Raw genomic sequence first — 27,068 nt, 5'->3', positions numbered from 1 at the left:
AGGTTTGGACATGTGTGGGATTAGACGGTTTAAAACAATATTAAAAACAAGTCTTCCCTTTAGCAGTAAAAACAGTGCCATGATTTTCTGGAAAGTGGTTACAATGATACAATGTATCAATGATACAATGATACATTCCGACACATAGTCCATGAGTATGTGTCAAAATGCATTACTGTGTGCATTCTTTAATCCACTAATCTCATAGGAAAAATAATCCAGATAAACAAAATGGGGTTAGGACGGGAAGATGGACATAAGCAGGAACACCCTCTTGGGTAAGGTGTGGAGTGGAAAGGGTCCAAGGAGTCTTTCTAGAACTGTTAATCCCAGAACTCTGGGGCTGGTTCTGCATAGTCTGTTTCTTCTAGTCCTCACTGAAGACAGTTTCTAAGTGCCCTCTGCTTACCTGTGACTGTCTTGAGTGGGTAGCACTAATGAAACTATCTACCAGTATGAGCACACAGTGACCCTCTCTGAGAAATTGTGGACCTATTTATTTCTGTTTATATGTCATTATGGTCATTGTATGTCATTAATGAGACAACACTTTTAGACTGGGAATATTTGGAAACTGGGGTGGGGGGGTCTGTGGTAGTTTTTCAGGACAGGAAAGTATGAGTCTATTTTGGTAGGGTGACATAAACACAGGCATCCAAACGTAGCACAAATTATCTTGGGTAGAATTAAAGGACATATAGATACATCTTTCTTTAAATTAAACAATTTAAATAACTTTTTGTTTATTTTATTGGTTTTTCAAGACAGAATTTTTCTATGTAGTCCTGGCTGGAACTCACTCTCTAGAACAGGCTGGCCCCAAACTCAGAAATCCATCTGCCTCTGCCTTCTGTACTGGGATTAAAAAGTGTACCATCATGCTCAGCTAATAACTTTTGAGTTTGTTGTTGTTGTTCTTTCTTGTTTTATTAATTTATTGATTTTACATCCTGATCATAGGCCCCTCCCTCATATTCTCCCAGTGCCATGCTCTTTCCCTCTTCCTCCCTACCCTTTGTCCTTAAGTTCTCAGAAAAGGGGAGCCGTCCTTTGTTACCAACTGACCCTAGACTATCACTTCTCTTCAGGACTACCTGCATCCTCTTCCTCTGTAGCCTGGCAAGTCTACCTTGCCCAGGGTGAAAGAGTAGGCAACAAAACTCATGCCAGAGACAGCCCCTGGTGCCCTTTCTAGGTGATGTATATGGAGACTGAGCTGCCTAAGGGCTACATCTGAGCAGGAAGCCTGAGTACTCTCAATGCACGGTTCTTGGTTGGTGCATCAGTCTCTGCAGGACTCCCTGGGCCCAGATTTGTTGGCTCTATTGGTCTTCTTGTGGAGCTCCTGTGCTCTCTAGGTCCTTCTATCCCCCTACTCTTCTGTAGGGCTCCCTATGCTCTGCCTAAAGTTTGGCTGTGACTCTCAGCACGTATTATCGCACATACTCAGTTATGTTGAGAGTGTCAATACTTAGAAAACATCAGACTTAAAATGATACTTTATCGTGATTTTTTTTTTTCTCATGATATGGGCTTTGTGTAGGCTAGGTGTGCATTTCCTACTGAATTTTATCAACAACACTTGGTTCATTAAGACCAGGTCTCCTGCTGCCATACAAGGACCCATTCACTGCTTCTTAAAGCTTCTGTAATGATAGTAACACATAGTTGGCCCATTCATATTTTGTTGGCTACTTTTTATGCTTCCAATTCCAATCAAGTATTGGAGCAGGGGTGGGTGGGGATTAGTTTATCTTCCTTTACAATCTGAGGATCTGTAATCAGTTAGATATAATTTTTACTTTGTTGAAACTTTTGTCTACATGCTTTATAAAATCTGACCAATAAATTGTGGTCTACAAGAACCTAGTAGTTTAAAGGGTATCCAAAGTAAACATGCACTACCATGAGAAGACATGGGTTCATGAAAAAATAGCTCAGGCCATTGTGGTATTCAGCAACTGGAAACCACAGTTAGCACTGGAAAATGGAAGACTCAGAAGATAGTCACTCAGCATAAGGTGGAAATGACTAGGCATATGAAGATAGCTGTATGCTCACGGAGAAGCTGGCACAGATACAAGGAGGAAGTCTTATATTATTTTAGTCACGGAGGTAAGACAGCAACAATAGAAGGGTAGTGAGAGCATGCAGAAGACAGGAAGAGGGCACCAGAAAAGGAAAAAAAAAAAAAAAAAACACAACAGGGGATTTGTGGTTTGTTTTGTTTTGTTGAGACAGGGTTTTTCTGTGTAGCCCTGGCTGTCTTGGACTAGCTTTGTAGACCAGGCTGGCCGCAAACTTACACTGATATGCCTCCCTCTGCTTCTCTGAGTGCTGGGATTAAAGGCATGTGCCTCTCTTAAAGACAAAAGAGCAGGGTCCATCTCTGGCTCTCAGGACAAAGTGTTGTTTTCTTGCACAGGCTGAAGCTACAGGTAAGGAAAATAAGAGTGAGTACTAGATCCAACACAGGCCTAGACTCCAAGACTGATGGAAAGTGCATGATATTTTCTTATTCCACAAATAAAGGTTTAGTGTCCAAAGTTCTCAACCTTCCTGATGCTGCAACACTTTAATACAGTTCCTCATAATATAGTGATCCCCACCATAAAATTATTTCATTGCTACTTCCTGTTATGAATTGTAACGTAAATATCTGTGTTTTCTGATGGTCTTAGGTAACCCCAAAGTTAGGTGACCCACAGGTTGAAAACTGTTGGTTTATACGATGACAACACTAAACAACTGGGTGAAGCAAAGGAAATCTACCAATTAGGGAATTTACCCCAGTATTTTGTTTTTGTTTACCCTTTCATTCTATTGTGTATCCATCATCTACGCAAAAGGACATTCTACAAACTTCTACTAGAGGGTCACAGCATGAGAGACTGCAGAATGTTCAGCCTGAAGGAAACATATATATCACACAACCTCCTCCAAAGATTCAGGGATCACTGTGAAAAAAAAAAAAAAAAAGTGAGCAGAATATAAGAGCAAGAGGCCCTGAATAGATGACTATAAGAAAACAGTGTCTTCTGAACATAGCAGAGAGCTGCACATATACTCTTGGCAGTTGTACTAGCATGCACAAGACCTGAGAAAGCCCTAGCCAGACCAAATCTAGCATGAAGAGGGGAGCTGAGCACAATGTTCCTAGCTGGGGAGTTATTAGCAATTCTTAGCTGCTGAGTGTTGGTGTACTTTAAAAAAAAAAAAAAAAAAACTTTCATTTACATTTTTTTTATTATTTTTTCCTCCCTACTCCACCCCAACCCCTTCCAACATCCCAATACTAAGTAGGAGAGAAAAAGGGTTAGTGGGAGAAGGGGGGAAGTTCTTTCTTAGCTGTTTCCTGCTGGTTAGGGTCATCAGAACACTTGGAGCCAGTCCAGTTCTCATTTCAGTAGATCTTCATCTTCTTGTCTCTCAACAGCAACCAGGAGCAGCAAGGAGGAAGCAGGAGCAGCCTTGTTCTTTCTCTTCCAAGCAGCTGAGCCTACTTCTGCTGGGCTGTCATATTTATACCCCTCAAAGTCCTCAGAATTCAACTGATTTCACCTGGCAAAGACCACGCTCCACACAAGACACTTGACAGGTGTGGACAAACTAAAACCCCAATTTACAATTTTAACAAAAACATATTTACATATCATAAACCAAAACTCCCACAACAGCTGGGAGAGTCGGAAGGTTCCTTTCACTGTAACAGTGTAGGACCTCAGAAGTCAACCACAGTCACTTGAAGACTGCACACTCAAGGATATTTGGGTAGCACACACTGGCCTTGATGTGAGGGGCCACAAGTTTAGACGGTAAAGCAAGGTAGTGTGGCTGTGAAAAGTGTTGGAAGAAAGACAGTGATTATAAACAAAATTGTTATGCAAAAATTTCAAGGAACTAATACAAATATTTAAAGTTTTATAGGAAAAAAAAAAAAAACCACAACATTGTAAGGAAGGAACTGAGCTAAAAGAACAGGCAATATGGTTTGAAAGTGCCGAGCAATCACAATATTAAGGAGTATAGCAGAAAAAGGAATGGAAATAAAAGCGAGAAACAAGTATGTAAAAAGTAGTAGATTAATTAGCTTGCAGAAGTAACATTGGGAGTTAGAGTTTTTAAAATAATACTGCTAAAAACAGCTACAAAAACTTCAAGGAAGCTAATTGTGGGATTCTTTACGAGTTTATAACAGGAACATGTATTAAAAACTCTCCTCCTTTCTCTTTCTTGCTCTGTTTTTCTCCACAGAGAACTAAAAATACTGTTTTTTGGACTGTTAAAGGAATAGCTTTAAAAATATGTGGAGATAACACAGCTAATCCTTGAGATCCTTTTGGCTGGAAGGAACTAAAAAGTTTTTTTTAATGATTTTTTTTGTTGTTGTTTATTTTTATTATTTATTTATTTTTGAGACAATGTTTCTCTGTGTAGCCTTAGCAGTTCTGGAACTCACTTTGTAAACCAGACTGGCCTTAAACTCAAAGATCTGCTTGCCTCTGCCTCTGCTTGCTTGATAATGTAAAGGCATTATCTGGGTCAAAGCGGGTCATGAAACAAATGGAACACTAACTGAAATATTGTAACTCAAAGAGAGTTTACATGGAATGAGAATACTCACATAGGTGTGACTGGCAAGGAGTGAAAGGACCAGTGGGTCAAGGGACTATTGGTACCACCGCCTCTCAAGACAGAGGGATTAAAACACAAAAAACACTTGATGAGTAAGATATGTCTAAATAAAGAATCTGAGAGAAGTTTTGCAGCCTCTGGTAAGATGGAGGGAACTAAGAAAGAAATTAAAAAAGGAGAAAGAACCCACTGTGCGCTTATTAACTGCATGAGCTGACAGGCCATGGCGCCTGTGTGGGTGGCTCAGTGCAATCATGACAGCGCATCTTCTGCACAGTTTGAGGGACAGAGTGGTTCTGTGAACATCCAAGGCCACACATCAAATATCTTTGCAAATCAAAGTTGTTTTTTTTATGTTTGTTTTACCAGACCATAAAAATTAATATTAAAAACTGAGACATATGTATTATATCTGGGTGGTCTCAGAATAACTTTTGATGTATTGCTTTATACCCACAAGGAAGAGACAGTGTGATATAACCACTGTCAAGAAGCAATAAGCTTCATTTTGACATTATTTGAAGCAAAATCTGCCAAACAAGAACAAAAGGCAGGACTAACATGGCAATCCCTTTGAAATCAGATCAAATTATATGGTCAATAAAAATCATGATGGTATCAGTTAACAATACATACTCTTGTAGACATTACTTAAAATTGCACAATTTTCTGATTGTGATTACTAAGCTGAGGTTATTTAAGCATATGACTATTTTTAGAAATGCATACTGAAATAGGAAGGATATGGCAGTGGGGAGGTTTCCCATGCTCTCGTGGGTGGTTCAACACCCATGCACATTTGGGCAGCACTAACTGGACTCAGTGAGTTATCAAAAAACAAAGAAAGAACGTGAAATTGTGAGGGAATGGCACAATGAAGGGGGCTGGGGAGTTCAGAAAGAGAAACAGGGGTGAAGAAAGCATCACATTGTATATGTATATAAAGCTCTCCAAGAAAAATTTAAGAAAAAGAAAGTGCATCACTGGAAGTCTAAAATAGTCTAAAATTACTGTTATATATTAGACATTTTTATTTTATGTACATTGTCATTTGACTGCATATATGTCTATATGAGGGGTTCAGAGACCCTGGAACAGGAAGTAGAGAGCTGTGAGCTGCCATGTAGGTGTCAGGAACTGAAAATTGGCCCTTTGTACGAGCAGCTAATGCCCTTAACTGCTGAATCATTTCTCTAGCCATTATAGTGCATATTTTTAAAAAGAAAAATATGTAAAACATAACGTTATACTGAAAATACGTTAGTGTGTATTGAGCATTGTCTTTTTCATGCCTTAACTTAAAATAATGAGCATGCTCTTTCTTCTCTCTTGGTGAGTATTTTTGGTCTCCAGCTAACATTTCATTCTTTGCACTTTGAACACAATAAAATATCTCTGAAATCGTAAGTTTTCATCGCTATCATTTTCTTGTTGGCATCTCCACCCTTTCTACCACAACCATTTTCACTGCTAAGTCCACCTGAACGAAACTTCTGGCTGCAAACCTAGATAAAATCCCTTGACGTGACAGCAAAGGCAACATTTTTATGGACAGTGATTGTTCTGAAATACCATTTGCTTCCAATTCGAACTTTGCCGCTAAAGTTTCCGTTTTTCATTCTTTCTATGGTACTTTCATTTTATTCATTTACCCATTCGTATAAGATGCCATATGGATTCACTGAGAGACAATGAACAGCACAAGCACTCCTTTGTTCCCTAGGGATGCAGGAGCCAATCATTTGAACTGGAAATATGGTGATTGGTCATTAATGGTGATATATACCTATCATTATGTAGATATTGAAGATAATGAGATAGAAATGTAGTTTGTACTCAGCAAATAGACTTTAGAAGCTGAAATTTGAACACCATTGTTCGGATAAACTGATATTATTTAATTACATCATAGTAACTGAAATCAAAGTCTACTGGAACCACAACAGAATGGAATACTTTATCCTTTGTAAAATAAGTCACAGTTGCATGTTAGTGGTATTAATCTGATACTGAGTGCCCCCCTTGATAGCAAGTACCATAAGAACACGAACCACACTAACTTTTGTTAGCAACTATATACTTCATGTGGATTTTTAAAATAGTATCTCAAGTGTCACAACCCAGTAAGATACTTACTGTTAAGCTTATTTTATACATGAAGATTTTGAAGCAGAGAGAAATTAAACAATTCATTTTTGCAGAATCAAATAGATACTTCAAAACTGAAGCCCTGTGCTCAGTACTTAAAGCATCTAGATCAACCTAGCAGAAATGCAGCATAGTCAATGAGGAGTCCCTCGCAAGCCACAGCACTGTGCTTCCTAAAAAAGCTACATTCTAAGTGAAAGCAAAAATACAACAAATATAGTGAATCTGAATAAATATGTTACAAGTTTCTACTTAACTTATAATCTTAACCTCAATGCCAAGGATTTAGAAAAGTTTACATTTGCTTTCTCCAAACTTCTAAATAAAATGTTTATTAAATCTGTGAAAGATGAAACTAACAAATACATTGACCAAACGTAAAATAATATTTTCTAGCCTTGGGGGCTTAAGTATGATGTCTCTGTAAGCAACAGGGATGAATTAAGAAGTACATCATTGAATTACACTAACACTTGTGTAAGCCAAAACTGTAAGAAGCTAACTGGGAAGGAGGAAGAGGGTTTGACTTAGGACTGTTTGGAGGCCAGGATAGGGTGCAGCAGAAGTAGGAGAATGATAAAAGAGGGTATCAACATAAACATAAACAAGGAACAATGATAAAAATAAATAGAAATGTCATAATGAAACCCATTATATTGTACACTAACAAAAATTGGTTTTTTTATTGATTAATTCAATTTAAATTTCAGTCATAGGTCCCTCCCACCTCTCCTCCCAGTCCCACCCTCCCTCTTGCACCACCCCTCCCCCATTCCTCAGAATAGGGGAGCTCCCCTACCCAGATACACCAGCTTATCTATTCACATGAGGGCTGAGTCTGTCTCCCCCCCCTCCCATGGCTTTGTAGGGAAGTCCCATCAGGGTGAAGTGATCAAAAAGCAGGCAACATAGTCAATGTCAGAGATATCCCCCACTCTCCTAACTAGTGGGCCCACATGAAGCCTAAAACTCCCATTGGCTACTTATAAGAGGTCCAGACCATGCATTGTGCTTGGTTGGTGCTTCAGACTCCATTGGCCCCTCTGGGCCCTGGTTGTTTGGCTTCGATGGTCTTCCTGTGGAGCTTTAGTCACCTCTGTGCCCATTTATCCTTGTCTCCTCTTTTCCTGTATGCTTTGCCCAAGGTTTGGCTGTAAGTCTCAGTGTCTGTTTTGAAAGCCTTGCTGGGTGGAGCCTCTTCAGTGGGTGTGTCTTAGGGTTGGGCCTGTCTTTCTCCCTCAGTCTCTGCTCTGTCTGTTCTATCTTTGTCCCTGCAAGTCCTGTAAGTAGGATAAGTTTTGGATTGAGGTTTTTGTGGGTGGATTGCTGACCTCCACCATCCACTAGGAGTCTTGTTTCATGTCTCCATGGCCCCTGCTACTAGGAGTCTTAGCTAAAGTCCCCCTCATATATGCCCAGAGACCTATTCTGATTTAGGTCTGATCTCCACCCTTATTTCTGTCTGCACTGCCTCTTCCACCTTGCTCTCACTCTGCAACCACCACCTCTGTCTATTCAATTTCCCCTTCTGAGTGAGATTTATGAGTTCTCCCTTCAGTCCTCATTACTTATCTTCTTGGGGTCAGTGCATCTTAGTATGTCTATCCTGTACTATATCACTAAAATCTGCTTCATCATGTGGATGAAGAAGGTGGGGGGAGTGGAGCACAATAGATACATTATTCAAAGACATGTCCCTGTTGATCTATTTCCTCCAAACAGTCTCCTTCTCCTCCTATTATTGGGAAGCATCACCTCCCAATGATGCCTTCAAATCATAACCCTGCCTCAGCCCCCCTAAGAGTCACCATTCCATATGGCTGTACTATTTATTTCCCATAGGCCTTCATTATTATTCAGATGGTTTATATTTGTAGTAAACAAAGTCTCTATTCATGTGGAAATCTGGGGAAGGCCTATTTATTTTGTCCCATTCATTTATTTGTCTATCCCTTCACCACAAGAACATTAACTCTTAATTAATTGAGTCTTAATTCTTTACAATTCTCAGGACATTTGGGTGATATCCAGCTTCACTGTGCTTCAAGAGGTCAAGAGTGTTTTGGTTGCAGTAGGGTGGTGCACACCTGTGATGCCAGGACTCAGGGAGGCAGAGGCAGGCAGATCTCTGTGAGTTTGAGGCCAGCCTGGTCTACAAAGTGAGTCCAAACAGCCAAGGCTACACAGAGAAACCCTGTCTTGAAAAAGCAAAACTGAACCAAACCAAAAAAAAGAAAAAAAAAAGTGTCTTGGTTATTTTCTTCCCTTTCATTTCCATATACGTCTTAGAATAAAGTTATCCCCTCTACCCCTTTGCATGTGAATGCAAACATGTTCTGAGCGGAGAGCACTGATTATAGGCCACTTCAGGAAGAACTGCCCTGTAATAACATAGCATAACCCTGGTTTATTTGATCTTCAATGTATTTCAAAGGTGCTCTAACTAGCCAATAATGGCCCAGCCGTCAGGCTGAATGTCGTGTCAGGTAAAGCCTTGGGAATGAATTCTAACAGACCACTAACGTCTATCAGCCAAAAGCATATCATAAACTATGCTTACCTAAAGCCCATGGCACAAGCGTCCCTGCTTTGCTGTAATCTAAGTATCTCCTGTTCTCCCCAAGAAAATGCCTGAGAAATGCTTTCTTTCTCTTTTGTTCTGTGACTGTTGTGCAATTGCTTTTATATTGAAACCTGTTTTTCAGGCCAACTTGAATCAATGCTCCCTGGCCATAGTAATTATTACTTAGTTCAAAATAAACGCTGTATTAGTCCCACTGAGATGACAGTTGTTTTACCTGTACAGTTTCCAGCAACTATTAGTTTATTAAATTAATGTTTTCCCACATTTTATTTTTCTATGTATGTAACACATCTATGAACTATCATTTTTATTCCCTTCATTTTTTATATTCATATTATTTTCTCATGATATCGAATAACACACCATCACTTGAATCTGAGAAATATGCAGTTTAAGTTGTAAATTCAATAATAATCTGCCACTGCACTTGATCTCCTTAATGCCTCATGTACTACCTTCCAGCCTCTTTTCCAGGGAAGAGTCCTGCAATTTCTCCTAGGCTGGACGAAGCTGAAAGCAGACCTTCTCCTCAGAAAACTTAGGGTTTCCCTAGCTGAAGCCTCCTTGGGAGCTAGCACAGCGGCCCGCCTCCGTAACCCCGCCCTCAAACTGAATCAGCCAATCACCGTTAGGATCAGCAGCCCCGCCCTTAGGCGGAAGCAGCCAATGAGCGACGGCGTCTTTTGCGCGCCCTACTTGCAAAGATGGCGGTGCCCGCTGTCTCACTTGTTTGCAGAGCCGTTGCACAGATCTTCCGTAGCACAATGTGAATGCGGCGAGAGGACGGTGCCACAGGAATGAGCCGGCGACGGAAGCATGCGGACAGCCCTGCCCGGAGGAGCACGCCGCGCAGGCCGGCCGCGGAGAGCCTCTGCTCGGCGGTGGAGCCGGAGCCCCGGTCGTCCAGGGCGGCCCGCGACTCCCGGCTCTGCAGGGCTGCAGCGCGGCTCCAGCGGCGGGAGCATCGCCGGGCGGAGGCCGAAGGCGGGCGGAGCCCCGGGGGTGAGGACGGGGCAGGCGGGAGCGCGGCGGGGCGCAGCCCCGGAGGCGGGCCGGGGCCGGAGGCGCGGAGCGCGGGACTTCCCTGGTTCAGGGCGGGCTCCGCTCCCTGGGCCGTACCGGAAATCGGGCACTTGCACCTCCGCGTGTGTTTGTTTTTGCGATTATTTGCTTTACAGAAAGGGCCAGCTCAGCTTGCTCCCGGAACTTGCTAGGTGCAACATCCGGTTAGGATAGCAAACCAGTGGGGCGTTTCTTCCTGATAACTTTCGGAGTTCAAGATTTCTAACTAAATAAAGACAGAGTGACTCATAACCTTTCCTAGAGTGCGTTCTTAACATACTACGTCTCTCACCTTCCTTGCCTGCCTCTGCTATGACCAAACAAACCTGGGAAAGAACAGTAACATTATAAAAATTCAAGTGATTCTAGACAGAGCTTTCCTAGAAATAAATCACTAATGTGTTCTGGAATGGTTTCAATAGAAACTTTGTGTAGATTTGATAGGAGGGGATTACGAGGATTTAACTGGGGTTTCTGTTGGGATACATTTGACATTTGCCGAATGTCTGCTGGCAGCATGGACACCGTGGTGATAGGAACTCAATGACCAGGTGGTATTATTCCTGGATCTGTGGAATTTTCCAAAAACACTTTCTAACTACAGTGTTCGTCTTATGAAATATTAAAAGATTATTTTTATTGAAACATTTCCATTGTGGTTAAAGTAATTGTCTTTAAGAGACAAGTTTTATATTGGACATAAACCTTGTGTAAACTATTATTTTACTTTAGCACTTATTGAAGTAATACTTAAACGTGACAATTGCCATTTTATACAGAAAAGTATGTGACACCAACAAGAGTTGTGAAAATGGATTTGCTATCCTGTCCCTTCAGTTCTCCAAGTGATCCAGATGGACAGACTGATATCTTCTGGGATCAGAATTCTCCAATGACAAAACAGTTAGGTAATATATATATTTTTTTTATGTGATTAGGTGTTTGGTGAAGGATTACTGTTTGTAAATTTTGTTTTGATTTGGTTTTTTGTGTTTGTTTGCTTGTTTGTTTTTCCAGACAGGGTTTCTCTGTGTGACCTTGGATGTCCTTGAATGTCCTTGAACTCATCTGTAGACCAGGCTGGCCTGGAACTCCCAGAGAACTGCCTGCCTCCCCCTCCCCTGTGCTGGGATTAAAGGCGTGCACTGCAGCCACAACCACCCAGCTGTATTTGTGACATTTTAGTCCGGTAACATAGAAAAATTTTAGTAGAGTGTTCTCCATTTTGTTTTGTTTTTTATGTATGATTTTCTCTAATATCCACGATGTTATTGTGGAATCATTTAAGTTGCATAGCTTATGATTATTTCCTAAAAAGTGATGGCTGATTTTAAAATTCTTGGTCTAAAATATAGAAATGTCTGTCTCTTTAGGTAAAGGAAGAAAAAAACAGATTTCCAGTACATGCAGTGATGAGATTTCACATATTGTTAATCGAATTGCTCCCCAGGTAAATATGGCATATTTCATGATTTGCAAAACAGCAGAAAATGTGTGTTACATGCTCGTCTGGTGCTTCTGTATTGAAAATAGCGTACTTAGGGCAACAAAGCCTACATTTAGCCTTTCTGTTTCTTAGTGCATGTCTTGAAAACTATAGAATGAGTAATATAGTCATCCCTCAGTATCCTTTGGTCATGGTCTTATGACCTCTTTGGATACTCAGATTGGCTGAGTCTGAAATTCCTTATATAAGGTGGTATGGCTTTCATAGTAACCTATGCATATTGGTCCATATATGTGATATGTATATGTATATATGTAATATATATATGATATATGTAATATGTATATGATAGATACATATCGTACATAATATATGTATATATACATAATATATACATATGTGATATATATGTATATAATATATATTTTATATATACATATAATATATATACACATATATAATTTGTATATATTTCTTTTGGTAGTGCTGGTTTGAGTAGAACTCAGATCCACGGACTCATGCTGGGCAGTTGTTCTCCCACTGAGCTATGCCTCTACCCCCTCTCATATATTTAAGTCATCTCCAGGTTATTTATTCTTTAAATAATGTGGTTAGTTGCTGTGCTATTCTGAAGTTCTAGTGTTTGTTTGTGTTAGTGTTTGTTCACTGTCTGTAGTACAAATTTTCCCTATTGCAGTTCCTCTTCTTAGTAGTCACTGACTTATAAAACCATCAAGAAACACTAACATTGGGGCAATCTTTGGATTTAGATATAGGCCTCGTGAAGCCTCTTCTGCTGTGGCTCCCAGTGAATCAGTTAAATGCTCCTAACCTCAGTTTATTCAACCATAAAGTAGAATGGCCTTGCTCTCTTATTAGGATTAAGTTATAATAAACTATGGAGTAGTATAAGGTTGTTAATTGTGGTTTACTTTTTGTAATGGATTCTTTTTCTTTTCAAAAACCTGTTTTATCATTGGAGAATTCTGATCCCAGAAGATATCACTGCTGAGCATTTGCTGGCAAAAGTGAGTCCCTGGGTTTGAGTTCCAGCACTACAAATAGACACACATAAACACGTGTGTGTGTGTGTGTGTGTGTGTGTGTGTGTGTGTGAGTGTGTGTGAGTTAATGCACAGGTTACCATGACAAAGCACACCACTTAACATTTGTGCTGCTTAAATGAAATAAAGTTTCAATCATTTAACACAAGGGGTGCAGTAAATCACATTCCTTGTATTGATCCTGTCACTGTTAGTAAGAAATATGGGCCCAGAACATAAGCTGTTAAGAGTTTTTTTTTTTTTCTTTCTTTTCCTCACACACACGTACATTTACATTTCTAAAAGTGTGCATGGGTGTGTGTGTGTATTTGTAGTTATGTTGTATATTTCATTATTTATACAACTTCATATATACATACATGAGCTCCAAAACCCACAGCATGTATGTGGAGGTAAGAGGTTAACTTGGAGGTGTCAGTTCTATCCTTTTCCATGATGTTGGTCTCAGAGAATGAACTCAGGTCATCAGGCATGGTAGCAAATACCTTTACATGCTGAGCCTTTTGCCAGCCCTTTTTTTTTTTCTTATTTAGCATTTAAATTCAAAGAATATCTAAGTTTTGCTCAATATGCCCTATATTAACTATCCACAGCTGCCACTGATCAAAAATGGGGTTATAAGGAATTACCATGTCCAAAGAGAGCAGATAGGAAGTGCAGCTTTTCTCTGTGGCTTTAAAAGTCCAGACGTAATCAACAGTCAGTACAGCCTAGTAGCAACTAGCTTGGCTTTCCATGTTGTCATGCCGTAGGATTCATCGTATCAGCTCTTCGTTTCTTCACTGCATTTATGCCATAGTTTATTACTGTATATGTTAACAATAAGTCTTCATTAACCAAATCAAAGAAGCACAATCAAGTATGTTCAGGCTGACCATCCTGGTTAGTGATACAAGGTTGAGTGTACTGTTGGCTCCTTTACTAAGTGGGCTGGAAATCACCCACTTAGGGAAGACATGACAGCAGTGCATAAGTGGTGAACTGAGTCAAAGAAAACTACATTAGGATTATTCAGTCGGTGTCTTCTGAGCACTCTTAAAGCAGGTCATTCTTGGCAGCATTAAGATCTCTTGAAAAATGTCTCACAATTACAGATATTTGAGATTTCCTTAGTTATCTTCAAATCATTTAATTTCTTCCTAATGGCTTCAGATTTCAGCTTCTAAGACATGCATTTGCATAGTAGACGGTCATTCCCTTTTCTGTAGTAGTATCTTCTGTGGTGTTTAAGTTGATATCTTTATTTTCATCATTTATCCAACTTTATACAGTGTTCTTAGTAAGTCGAATTGAAGGCTGAGATAACTTGTACGGCACCTAGAATGTACTTAGGGTGGGTTATATAGTAATCATAATTTAAAATAAGAACTTAGAAGTAGTACATAAACACACAGAGGACACTTGAGTAGATACATAAATCCGTCACTTTTTGAAACTTTGTATGCATTTAATTTTCAAAAAAGTGGACAAATTCATAATTAAATCATTAATGTTATTTAAGAGTGTTGTTCAAACAAATCAGAAAATATTGAGTCTACCAAAATTAACTAAGTCTATTATTTTATGAAACTAAAGTTATGTAGAGTCAACTATACATAAAGAAAACTACTTGTTGATTCACTACCAAGTTATAGAGATCTTTTTACCCGAACCTTCAAGTAAGTAAATGTAAAAATGTCCTTTCTTTTCTTCAAAAAAGTTTTGTTTTCTGGAGATGTGTGCATGCAGGTACACACTTTGTAAAATTCTAAGGACAACTTGTTTTTACCCATTGAGCCCTCTCCCTGGCTCAGCTCTAATTAGTCTAGGACAGCCAAGGCTACACAGAGAAACCCTGTCTCAAAAGAAAAGAAAAGAACTCCTGATACTTAGGTCAGAGTTTATGAGAACAGAAAAAATTTGAGAATCAATGCTGCAGAAAGAATTCTGACTATATTCTTATTTTCAGGTCTGATAGTTGTACAGTTTATTTATGGTTTTATGAGCATACTAAAATAACTGAAATGTTATTTTTCCTTTTATAAAATGTTCTTTTATATGTATATAACATCAAAATGCATTTGATAGGCAATGTAGTTCAAACCTAGTTTTTTTTATAAATACAGAATTCCTAAGGCTGAATATTCCTTGTTTTCTTGTGGGAGCATAAATGAATCAGAGCTTCTGGCTTACTGCCTTTCTCCAGCTTTTCATTGTTGGAGTTTGTTGAGTGACTACCACAGAATTCTTCTCCTTTTCCCTCTAGATTAACCTCTCCTTCTCTCTTCTTGGGGAGGGGAATGTTTGCTTTATGGTGCCCTTACACTTCTCTTTTCTTCTCTCTTTCAAAGGTTGAAAAACCAGTAACAAACTCCATGCTGGGTGTGTGGATTGGTGAAACTGCTATTCCTTGTACTCCTAGTGTAGCAAAAGAAAAGTCGAGAGTGAAAATCAGCTGCACAAAGTGAGTTCAAACTTCACTTTCTGTAATTTAGTGAAGCATATATTCTTACATTTTAGAGATTGAAATAAACTGAGAGAGTAAACTCCTTTTGTTTTTATACGTAAAATTCTAGAGTTAAAAATGTTATTCTAAGAGTAAAACTTTGGTGTTTTGTCATCACACCAAAATATACTAAACGATAGTTGATTAATTCTTAGACAGCTTTTCAACTAAAATGTTTCAATGTTGTTTTAATAGGTTGAAAACACAAAATCGAGAAAAAGAACTTATAAAATTGGCTAAACAGTTTGATAAAAATATGGGAGAACTTGATGTGATTCAAGAACAAGACGGGAAAGATCCTAATTTTATCCAGACAACTTTAGAAGTGGGACATTTGTACAATCATAAAGATTCTATACAGATGGAGTCAGGTGATACAGTTCCTGAAGTCAGCTGTGCGCTAATAAAGAAGCAAATAAAAGGAAACACTGGGATATCTGTGTCAAAGGATCAAGACACAAGTGAGAAACCCTTTGACCAAAATATTGAAGCAGACCTTAATGCTATTTTTGATGGCTCCACTCAGATGTGTAGTGGACAGCTAAGCCAAGATCTGTCTGATGCTTTTCTGAACCATGGTAAAACTACCCTTGGAAAGGAAAATGCCTTAATAAAAGAGGAAATGATTACTGCTGAAACTCTGAAACTACAGGTCACTGAAAACCTGCTAAATATAACTCCAGTATCACCTTCCTCTCAAGTACATACTGCCGTAATGCTCAAATCATGTGTGACTCCCTGTGCTAAGATGGCAGAAGCATCTAATAAACATCTTAATGAGTTGACTACTCATGATTTTGAGGATGACTGGGAAAGCTTACTAGGCAGTGATCCATTCATTATGGAAAATGCTGAAATGCTTGACCTCTTACCTTCTAAAACTGCCCAAGCTGCTGGTCAGAAGGCAGTTAGTACATTTATTGGTAAAAATGATACAATCACATCAAGAGCAAATACGAATCTAGATGAAAGGTTAAGAGATTCAAAAGTAACACTGGGTCTTCCTTCAGAGACTTGTAACAGAGAACTGATTAATGCTGGACAATATAGATTCTCACCACATCCAGGTAATGAAGCCAGGAAGTTACCATTCGCTGGAAATAGAGTGAGGTTTGAGAAGTCTGTCAATAACATTGTTAGTAAAAACGAAGATTGTCTTGCTGTCTCTAATCTTACAGGAGTAAAAGAAGATGGTCGTGGTAAGTGTGCATTTAATATGCATGCCTCTGACAAGTCTGGTTTATACACAAAATACCCTAATGAACAGAAAAACAGGGTCAGTGTTAACCTGCCTTTGAAAGCACCTACTAATACTTACTGCTTTGATTCTGTATCCTTGGGCAAAGAAAACAGTGTTTGTAACATAAATCAGACTTGTGGGCCAAAGTTCAATTCTTCCCTTGATGACTGGAATGATCCCCTGTTGGCCAGTGAAATGATTAAAGCGTGCCACCAGTTAGAGACTACCTGGGAAGCAGATGACGTAGATGATGATTTGCTGTATCAGGCATGTGATGACATTGAAAGACTAACTCAGCAAGAAAACAAGGGCAACAACAAGTCAGAAAGTATAAATAACACTTCCAGACATGGATCCAGAAATACTTCTGCTTCATCAAAACAAGGAAGTCAGTTGATGCCATCTAAACACTGGAATCTTGTCAACTCTGCAGCACCATCATCTTTAACAAATAAATCACAGATAAATAAATCTGTAACGGTGAAGAAAAGAGACTCCAGTGGAGACTGTCCCAATATTTTGAATGCTACCACACATTTTTCTATGTCCTCTAAGAATTTGAGTATACCGGTACAGGTGAATAGCTCAAAATTTGTTCATGCAGAGAGTTCAAGTTTTAATGTTAGTTTGGGTCCTGTGAGCACAGATATTGCTGCTAATGTGAAGCCAAGTATACATCGGCCATCTCACAACACCTTAACAAGTGAAGTTCAGAATGACTGCAGAGTAGTGAAGTTTTCCAAATATTCCTTTAAGACCAAAAATCCTCAGGTTCTTTCTCAGTTAAATCAAAATTGTATAGCAGGAAGTGTGCCTGTTAGAAACTTCTTGCAGGATTTAGGACAAAAGGAAACTGCCAGCTCACTGCTTGAAGATAATCAACAGCGATCTTCAATGAAGTATTCGGAGTCTTTGACATTATCTTCGACAGGTATGTATGAAATCATTTTCTTTGAAGTGTATTAATACTAGTTATTGGTTTTCACTAGCAGGTACTAACTAGCATCTGATAAAATTCAGTGCCTGTTGTGACAATTTATGAGTTCTTTGATGCAGCTTTTTTTTTTTTGTAGTTCTTCTAATCCATGTTTTCTCTGATTTTTATTCTTCCAATAAATTCATTAATCACACTTCAAAAATTGTGTCTTGAAACTGTTCACCTTAAAATACTGCTATCAGAAACTCCTGCCCATTGCTTATATTTTAAAGTGTTTTACCTGATTTCTAATAGTTCAAACAGATTGAATTGGTTTTTATAAAGGATGAAAGACACTATATGTGAATATCCAATTTTTTCCCTCACCATTTGTTAAAAAGATGTTTTTAAGTGTTTAGACCCTTAAGAAATGCTTTGCAGCTGCATGGGTTTATTTCTGAGTCCTCTATTCCATTGATCGATATGCCTGCTTTTGTGACAGTACAGTGCTGATTTTGTTACTCTGACTCTAACAGAATTTGAAATCAGGTTGCTTTGGTACCTCTGGAATTAATTTATTTTGCTTAGGACTGTGTTAGCTCTTCATGTGTGTCTGTCTTTCCGTGCGTGTCCACATGAGCGTCTCTATAAATTTTAGAATGTTTGTCTCTAGTTCGCGAAGGATGTTATTGGAGTTTTGATGGGGATTGTATTGAATCTGTAGTCATTTTGTGTGATAGGCTATTTTTCACAGCATTAATTCTTGTAGTGTATGAATATTAGAAATGCATTCATTTTCCAGTGTTTTAAATTTCTTCTCTGTTGTTCTATAATTGTCATTATGTCAGGCTTTCACCTCTTTGGTAGTTTTACTGTTTAGTTTTGTTGCTGATTGTTTTTTAGTGTGTTTGATATTTAGAAAAGCTCCTAGTTTTTATGAATTAGTTTCTTTTATACTGATACCTTGCTGGAAATGTTTATTTGATCGAAGAGTTTTTTAGTGATATCTTTGGAGTCCTTATGTATATGCTCATATGGTTAACAAATGCACTGGTGACTGCTGTTGTTTGTATTCCCTCTTATGCTTTATTTTTGTGTCTAAGTGGTCCGACACTACATTGAATAAGCAGAGAGAGAGGACAGCTATTGAATTATAAAGGAAATGCTTTCAGTATTTTAGCAGTGAAATGTTAGCAGTAGGTTTTCCCATATATTCTTTACTTTGTTGAGTTATGATCCTTCTATTCCTAAATTTTGTAGGGTTGTCATCATGAGGGGATGTTCAGTTTTGTCTAAACTTTCCACAAATGTTTTGATGATCATGAGCTATTTATTCTTGATTTTTATTTTTGTGTTATGTGATGCTTGTTGATTTGTATAGGCTGAGTCATGTCTATCCCTGGAATGAAATCAGTTTGATCACAATTTGTTAATATGTTACTAGTTTGATTTGCAAGTATTTTATTAAGTGATTTTGCTATGCTCATCCAGGAAATGTATTGTTACATCCTTATCCAGTTTTGATATCAAGGTTAATACTAGGTTTGTAGAATGAACTTGAATTACTCAAAAGCTCTCATATTTTTAGTATAGGCAAGTCAGAGTAATAAACTTCTCTCTTAACTTGTTGGAGGTTGGTCTGATGCTAATTACTGACCCTCAAGGTCTGGTTACCACCTGCCGGATACACTGATCCTTATTCGTACGAACCTGCCTAAAACACTATACCTGATTAGTTCATTAAATGGCCTTTATGTAGACAGGACAGAACTGGGTAGCCATGGCTAAGGTTCCTGGCCTTTTGAGGACAGAGAGAATCAAGGGAGACACAGATGGACTGGACAGGAAGATAGGAAGAAGGAGGACGCCAGGATGGGTTAGCCTGGAGAAGAAACCACATGGAGCCTGGAGAAAGGACTCCAATAATGGTGTGAAAAGGCCCAGATGAAGAATAAAAACAAATATTTATAAGATTCTGGATGGAAGATAGGATGGTTAAGGAGGATGCAGTGGATGGGGGTCTGAAAGATGGATGGTGAGGTTATTCAGACAGTGTAGATATCTACCTGGCCCAAGGTAAATAAGGCAATTGTAAAATCTATCAGGTGTCTATATCTTATTATTTGTGATAGTGGGTTAAATAATACCAGCTAATAAGAAAAAGATTTTCTAGCCCAACATTTTTATTTACTACAACATTAGCTGACAACCAAATGTTCTGGTAAGTTGTGTTTTAATTTTCGCTTGATTCTAGAAATTTCCAAATTTCCCTTCTCATTTCTTGAGTGACCCACTTTTCCCATATGGGTCTGATAAGAGAAAAAAATTAACCTCCCCCATGGATCCTAGAAGAAATTATCTCCATACCCATGTGTGTGTGTGTGTATGTGTGTATGCGTATATACGTATGCATGCTCGTGTGTGCATGTGTGTGTGTATTAAGACTTATGACATAACATGCTCTGTTTTAGAGAAAGTTTTGTGGGTTGCTAGGAGAATTTCTCCAGGGGTTGAGGGTGCATGTGTGCCACAGCACATGTATGGAGGTCAGAGGACAGCTTCAGGGAGTCAGTTCTTTTTTCTGTCATGTTAGCTGGGTGATCCAACTTAGGTCATCAGTCTTGGTGACAAGCACTTTCTCAGTTCTGTGTTTGATGTTCTGGGTAGCCTTTTTACCCACTGAGCATTCTAGTTTTTTATATGTTTGTTTGTTTTGTTTTAATTTGGATTTTGACATAAAAATCTTCTGTGGTTTTAGCTGTCCTTTGATTTTAGTATCCTTGAATTTTTGGATTACTGTCACAGCCTTCATTCATACCTTCTGATGGATTGTTTCTTTTATTAATACACAGTTAGCTTCTTTATAACTTCTTGTTTTGGCTTGAAGCCTAGTTTTATTGTCTGGGCTTTCAGTTTAATTTTTGTCTTGGTAGTTTCATTCTGTGTATGTTAGCTCCTGAGATCTAGCAAATATTTAGATCCTGCTCTATAATCTGTTCTGAAGTCTGTGTCTTCTAATTGGAGAATTACAAATACTTTCATTTACTATGATTGCTCCACAGTATATAATGATTTCTTTCTTCATCTTCGAGATTTTCTGATTTACGTGTTTACTAATGCTTGATTCCTTTCTAAAACTCATTCTTTATTAACTCTTCAATTTCTATATTTATTCTTTCTAAAACTTACTATTTCTAGAGCTTTTAAACTTGTTCATCTTTCTTCATCTTCTGTGCATAGTATTCCTTTAGTTATTATTTGCAGTGATGACTTAGTGGACAACAGTTGTTTTAGTTTATTTTTATCATTTAAGATTTTTGTTTGGACCCTGAGATTTCACTTTACACCCATCAGAATGGCCAAGATGAAAAACTCAAGTGACAACACATGCTGGAGAGGTTGTGGAGAAAGAGGAACCCTCCTCCATTGCTGGTGGGAATGTAAACTGGTACAACCACTTTGGAAGTCAATCTGGCGCTTTCTCAGACAACTAGGAATAGTGCTACCTCAAGACCCAGCTTTACCACTCCTAGGTATATACCCAAAATTTGCTCAAGTACACAACAAGGACATTTGTTCAACCATGTTTGTAGCAGCTTTAGTTGTAATAACCAGAACTTGGAAACAACCCAGATGTCCATCAGTGGAGGAATGGATACAGAAATTGTGGTATTTTTACACAATGGAATACTACTCAGCAGTCAAAAAGGAGGAAATCATGAAATTTTCAGGCAAGTGGTGGGATCTAGAAAAGATCATTCTGAGTGAAGTATCCCAGAAGGAGAAAGACAAACATGGTATATACTCGCTTATATAGACCTACAAGATATGATAAACATAATGAAATCTACACACCTAAAGAAGATAATCAAGAAAGTGGACATGGGGTAAGATGATCAATCCTCATTTAGAAAGACAAATGGGATGTGCATTTAAGGTATGACAGGAATCTACCGCAAAAGGCATTTGAAAGACTCTACCTAGCAGTGTTTCAAAGCAGACACTGAGACTCAATACCAAACCCTCGGCAGAGTACAGGGAATCATATGAAAAAAAGGGGAGTTAGTATGATATGGAAAGGATAGGAGCTCTACAAGGACCAAATATATCCGGGCACAGGGTCTTTTCTGAGACTGACACTCAACCAAGGACCCTCTATGGATATAACCTAGAACTTCTGCTCGGATGTGGCCCGTGGTAGCTCAGTAACCAAATAGTTTTCCAAAGTAAGGGGAACAAGGACTATTTCTAACAGGATCTCAAGGTCAGGCTCCTTGACTCCCCCCTCCCCCCCCCCAGGGGAGGAGCAGTCCTGTTAGGCCACAGAGGAGGACTCTACAGCCAGCCCTGAAGATACCTGATAAAATAGGGTCAGATGAAAGGGGAGGAGGTCCTTCCCTATCAGTGGACTTGGAAAGGGGCAGGGAGGAGACCAGGGAGGGAGTGTGGGGTTGGGGAGGGAATGAGGGAGCGGGATACAGCGGGGACACAGAGTTAACAAAATGTAACTAAAAAGAAAAAGTTAAAAAAAAAAAGATTTTTTTTTGTCCTTCAACTTGAAAGGATAACTTTGCTCTGTCACTTTCTCTCTCTGTGTGTATATAGTAATGTTGGTTGATGGGCCTTTTTTTCCCTGCTGTTCTGGGAGGTTTATCTTTGCATGTAACTTGGTACTTTTGTCTGCTTTCAGTATTTCTTTCCCTAGATTTTGGGAATTTTCTTCTTTAATTCTATTGAGGGAGCTTTCAATGCCTTTAGTATGTTCCTCTCTTAAACTATGTAAATGTTTTGGCTTGGTCTAAGGTATTACATGTTGTGATCATTTTTAAATTGCTTTTGGAATGTAATTGCCGAGAAATTATTTCACTTCTTTTATCTTCAAGTACTTAGGTTCTTTGTCTTGAAGGATTTTTCAATGCATATAAAAAGGTGTGTTTCTATATCTACTGATTTATTTAAATAGATGGAGTGGGATGATACATGCTTAATTTTGTATTTCCTTAATAAATTAGAGCTGTCAATTCTTGCTAGTGCCTGTAGGTTTCCTTTAGTCCTTCTAGTGTCAGCAAAGTGTAAATTGTTCCTTGTTTGTATTTGTATTAGGTAAGAATTGTTTTTAAATTTATGGAGCTTGGGTTAGGTTTTTGGTTTGTTTGCAATTACAACAGTTCAGTAGAAATTTTCCTTTTATACAGGTTTCTGAACCTTGTGTGATTATATTTGCTCATTCCTAAAAATATGATGTAAAAGAATGTTGTGAATTTTGACAAATATTACCAAATTTCCTTCCAAAAAGCTAGACAAATTGTGATATTTATTAGTACTGACAATGAATATTTGTCTATGTTACAGCCTAATGTCTCTTGAAACGTTAAAAATTGTTATCAGTCTACTATAGTTGTAAATATTGTAAGTTATTTTTAAAGTGACTACTATAATTAATTGGGTGAAGTTTCTGAAATGAATTTACTGCATATTCTTTGATTTTAGGTACAGACTTATCTCTGTCTTCATTTTTTGGTAGATGTATAATTTGCCTTTTTTCCTAGTAGTTTCCTTGAAGATGTGCATATTACAACATAAGGGCTAACCAGTAAGTTTTATGTAAATGTATATTAGGGTTATGGTACTAGATACTATGCATCATTAAAGAGAGTAGTTTCTAATCTAAAGCTTCAACTTAGTAATACATGGATACACACACACACACACACACACACACACACACCCAAAACAGAGAGACACTTTAAAATTTTCTGCATGATACATTCTCCAAATAAAAATAAGTTAAAAATGGCCAGTGTTGCCAGGTCTTTGTGATAATTAACTCAATCCTGTGTGCACAATAATACTTAAGATGTGACTACGTTGAAACTCTTTATAAAGTTCACGTGACTTCTTCTGTAAAGATGGGTTCTTTCACTACATGTGACACCTTCCATAAGGATAGGTTCTGTAGATTGACAAGCTCATGTTAAGGGTCCCAGGGAGTATATGGTGTGGTCATATACATATAGTGCCCAGGTTGCCAGGCAATTAACCATGTCAGCTCCCAGTCTTCGGGGCAGATAACAGGTTATGCATCCCTTCCTTCCTTTGAAGGAACAATCCTGTGAGTTTAAGATACCTGTTCCCAGGAGCTTATCTGTGAGCGCAAGGACTTCTGTGCCTCCCACACAATTGGATAGGAAAGATTTCATTCTGTCATTGCAATCTTTTTCTAGTAGCTGAAATGTAAACCTTGTGACTTTTAATTTTTTGAAAGTACTTTTTATTATTCATCTTCCTGTCATAGCTATTTGGAGTCTTTTGGTTTGTTTTGTTTTGTTGAGACAGGGTTTCTATTGTGTAGTCCTGGAAGTCTTGGAACTCACTTTGTAGAACAGGCTGGCCTCCAACTCAAGAGATCAGCTGGCCTCTGCCTCCTGAGCTCTGGGATTAAAGGCATACACCACCTCCTTTGCCTTCCTCTTTTTTTTCCAAGACTGTTACACAAAATGGCCTTGAATTAGGTGAGTAGCTGCAGGCAGTGTTTATAGATAGTCTTTTCCCTCCTGTCTCCAGAGTGTTTGCATTTCAAGCATGACCCACCACTCTCAGCTATATTTAATGGATTGATAGTTTAATTCATAATGTTTTTACCATCTATCAATATTTATATAACATTTAAAAGCTCATATTTAAAGAAATTTATATAGTCATAGGTTTTAATCAATTTAAAGTTTTGTCATACTTGAATGTGGGCATTGGGTGGGTTTTTGGCAGCCTAGAATCATTCTATCATGTAATTATATATGTTCTGTTTGATTTAATAGTCAAACCAGCGTGATGAAAAAGCAAAGCTTATATTACATATTAAGAATGACTTATAGGTTATAAGATTAATTCCTATGCTTTGTTTTAATTTTTAGATGAAGAAGAGCGAAATAGGAAGTATTCTCCGGAAGAAATTCAAAGAAAAAGGCAGGAAGCACTGGTTCGAAGAAAGGCCAAAGCACAGGCATGGCCTCCTGTGCATTCCACTCCAGTTTCACTGCTTTGATGAAATTTGAGTTAGATGGTTTCACAACTACTGATAACTATCTGTGATAGGACTTTTGTTCTTGATTTCTCTGTGAGAAATTTAATGCTGACTTAAAGCATGAGCTTCTACTTTATTATTTAATAAATCAATGTTTAGGTAGTAAATGAAACTTACTAAGATATATGTGAATTATGTGTAAGTTCTGAAAAGTTATCACTTATGTATATATAAAGGGGAAAGGTCTTTATTAAATGTGATGACAGATATCATCAAAAATAGACAGCTGTAAAATACCTGTAGAAAGGCTTTCTGTAATCAGAGATTAAAAGTACTAAGTAAACAGCAACTTAGTCTTGAATTATCATTTACAGTTACTTAAGTTTTGTTATACATTGCCATGTTTTAATTTATATCCCCATATTCTTAGTGGCCTTGCTGAAAAGTAAAGAACTTCTTGTTTATTTTAAAGAAAATTGTTTTTAATTGCTAGCCAGAAGTAGGTTTGAATTTTAAGTTTTCTAACATGTGATTCAGTTTGAAAACATTTTACTATTAGGAAAACCACAGAATTGCAATAAGTCTAGTTTATTGGAAAAAGATTAAATTACATAAGTAATAAAGCATCATACACATTTAGAATTTTTGTAAGCACATATCCTCTGATCCAGATTCAGGCTGTTCAAGCTCTTCTTTTTGTGTGAGTATTTGTGTTTGAATCAGGGTCTTGCTATGCAGTCCAGGCTAGCCTTGAACTCTGTCACCCAGATGGTCCAAACTGACTCCTTCGTCAGTCTCCTCAGTGCTCTAAATGCACGTGTATGTCACCATGCCCAACTCACGGTGTTAATTTTAAAGTCACAGACATGTTAAACCTGTGCCTATGTTAGAATGATTTTCCTGAACATCTAAATAGTTGTATGACTTGCTTCAGTCTATTAGTACTTAATAATTTGAGGGAATATTAACACTTAAATGTAATCTAAAGCACATTAAAGACTGCTTATATACATTCTTTTCAAAGAGTTAACTAATCTTCCCAGGATTCAAAATTAGGCTTTCTATGCTCAGTTTGTTTATTATTGTAATTTTCCTTCTAATTAATTATTTAACTTGACTTTTTTGCCTTTGTCATCCCTGCCCCCTCTTTGTGTTTTCAAAATGAGCCAGTAATAAAAGCCTTAACCAGAGGGGGAGCATATGGCAGTAAGGATGCTTGTATTTTCTAAGTGGCTTTTAAGAGACATGAAGAAAATTACCGATAGGAAGCACTGAGTCTTGGTGTTCACTACTGTTGAGGTGTCCGAGAGCTGTGACAATCTGAGAGCTATTATGTATCATTTTTCAAATGTTATTTTTATACACTAAAGCTGATTTCAGTTGTTCTCTCTTATCAAGAAGTGTATTATAAAGACCTAAATAAATGCTGCACATTATTATGTGAGAAAATGAAGAGACTTACAGTGAGCCTTCAGCCTGCTTTAAGTTTCTATCTTTGCTCAAGTTCTCCCATCACTCGTTTCCTTTTATACTTAGCCTGGTGAGTTTGTTTCTTTGAAACTTATACCTGACCATCATTAGGCACTGGTTTTACTTTCTTTAAAATGAGCAGCTTTCTGAGTCTGGCCTTCCTGTCTAGTGATGCCTACACAAAGCCTGATGAAAACTTTTTCGGTCATCTTGTAGCAACGTGGAAATTTCACATTTTGGAAAAATTATCCATTATGAGCCAAATCACTTCCTCCTTTAGTAGCACCAGAGCACCCCTTCCAGGGCTGTGTTTGGGGATAATCTCCAGCTTTCAAAGCCTTCTCCAGGGTTTATAGTCAGAATAGTGAGTGATGACTGTGACCCCACTGCCCTCAGGCGGTGACTAGTGTGCATCTTCATCTGTGTGTGTTTCTAGTGTCTGACTGGGAGTAGAAGGGTGTGGATAACAACACCTTCAAGTCCCTGCCTTCCTGTGTTTCTCATGGACCAGGATTGCTGTAGAACTGCACCTCACACCCTTTTCTACAAGAGTTCCACGTGCAGCAGTAGCCATGTTGTATTCAACACCAATCAAAACTGTCTTGTGTGAATGTTGCCTGTGGCAGGACATTCCATTTACAGCACCTATACCTGAGAGGTTTTAAAGAACCAGAGGTCTAAGGAATACAAGTCGAACATTCACTGATGATTAATCCTCAAGAAATCTATTTTTAAAATAATTCGAATCTTAAGATGTGGTGTGTGTAATGTTACCACTTATTAGAGATGAAAACATTCATATACAAGGATTAATGTGCTTATTTATATCTTCATAATTAAATCTTGCCTGAGTAGTACTGTAAGACACGTGTTTTTACAGTCTTATTTCTCTGGTGTAGCCAATGTTTCTGTAAAGAGGAAACGTGTACTTTGCACATTACATTTGTACTTTTAGTAATTCCATATGTCAGGAAAATTAAGAAAAAGTGGCTGTTC

At 38.2% G+C, this 27,068-nt stretch overlaps 1 protein-coding gene and 1 long non-coding RNA gene across 7 annotated transcripts in view; one reads left to right on the top strand and one right to left on the bottom strand.

The window, feature by feature from the left end:
• The window catches only part of LOC132646821 (uncharacterized), a 101,891-nt gene extending 91,673 nt beyond the window's left edge, over window positions 1-10,218 (bottom strand). The window contains exon 1 of the long non-coding RNA XR_009585128.1: window positions 10,094-10,218. This is a non-coding gene — a long non-coding RNA (uncharacterized LOC132646821). The remainder of the gene's footprint in view (window positions 1-10,093) is intronic.
• On the top strand, window positions 10,048-26,063 carry Etaa1 (ETAA1 activator of ATR kinase). Of its 6 annotated transcripts, none has more exons than XR_009585127.1 (7): window positions 10,048-10,369; window positions 11,209-11,337; window positions 11,803-11,879; window positions 15,271-15,383; window positions 15,621-17,596; window positions 20,936-21,114; window positions 24,493-24,572. XR_009585127.1 is itself a non-coding variant. In XM_060365706.1 (7 exons), the coding sequence occupies exons 3-7, from the start codon at window positions 11,842-11,844 to the stop codon at window positions 24,621-24,623; spliced, it is 2,304 nt and encodes a 767-aa protein (XP_060221689.1). In that variant the 5' UTR covers window positions 11,208-11,337; window positions 11,447-11,618; window positions 11,803-11,841; the 3' UTR covers window positions 24,624-26,063. The 6 variants fall into 6 exon arrangements, 5 of the variants coding, with proteins under 5 accessions (XP_021516167.1, XP_060221687.1, XP_060221689.1 ...); XM_060365706.1 differs by lacking the exons at window positions 10,048-10,369; window positions 20,936-21,114 and adding exons at window positions 11,447-11,618; window positions 12,859-12,904 and having other exon boundaries at window positions 11,208-11,337; window positions 24,493-26,063; XM_021660492.2 differs by lacking the exon at window positions 20,936-21,114 and having other exon boundaries at window positions 10,049-10,369; window positions 24,493-26,063.
• The last annotated feature ends 1,005 nt before the right edge of the window (window positions 26,064-27,068 follow it).

The sequence above is a fragment of the Meriones unguiculatus genome, chromosome 12 (assembly GCF_030254825.1).
Source record: "Meriones unguiculatus strain TT.TT164.6M chromosome 12, Bangor_MerUng_6.1, whole genome shotgun sequence".
NCBI classification, from domain to species: Eukaryota; Metazoa; Chordata; class Mammalia; order Rodentia; family Muridae; genus Meriones; species Meriones unguiculatus.
The sequence above is the reverse complement of the archived record's forward strand: the minus strand, read 5'-3'. Positions and strand labels throughout refer to the sequence as shown.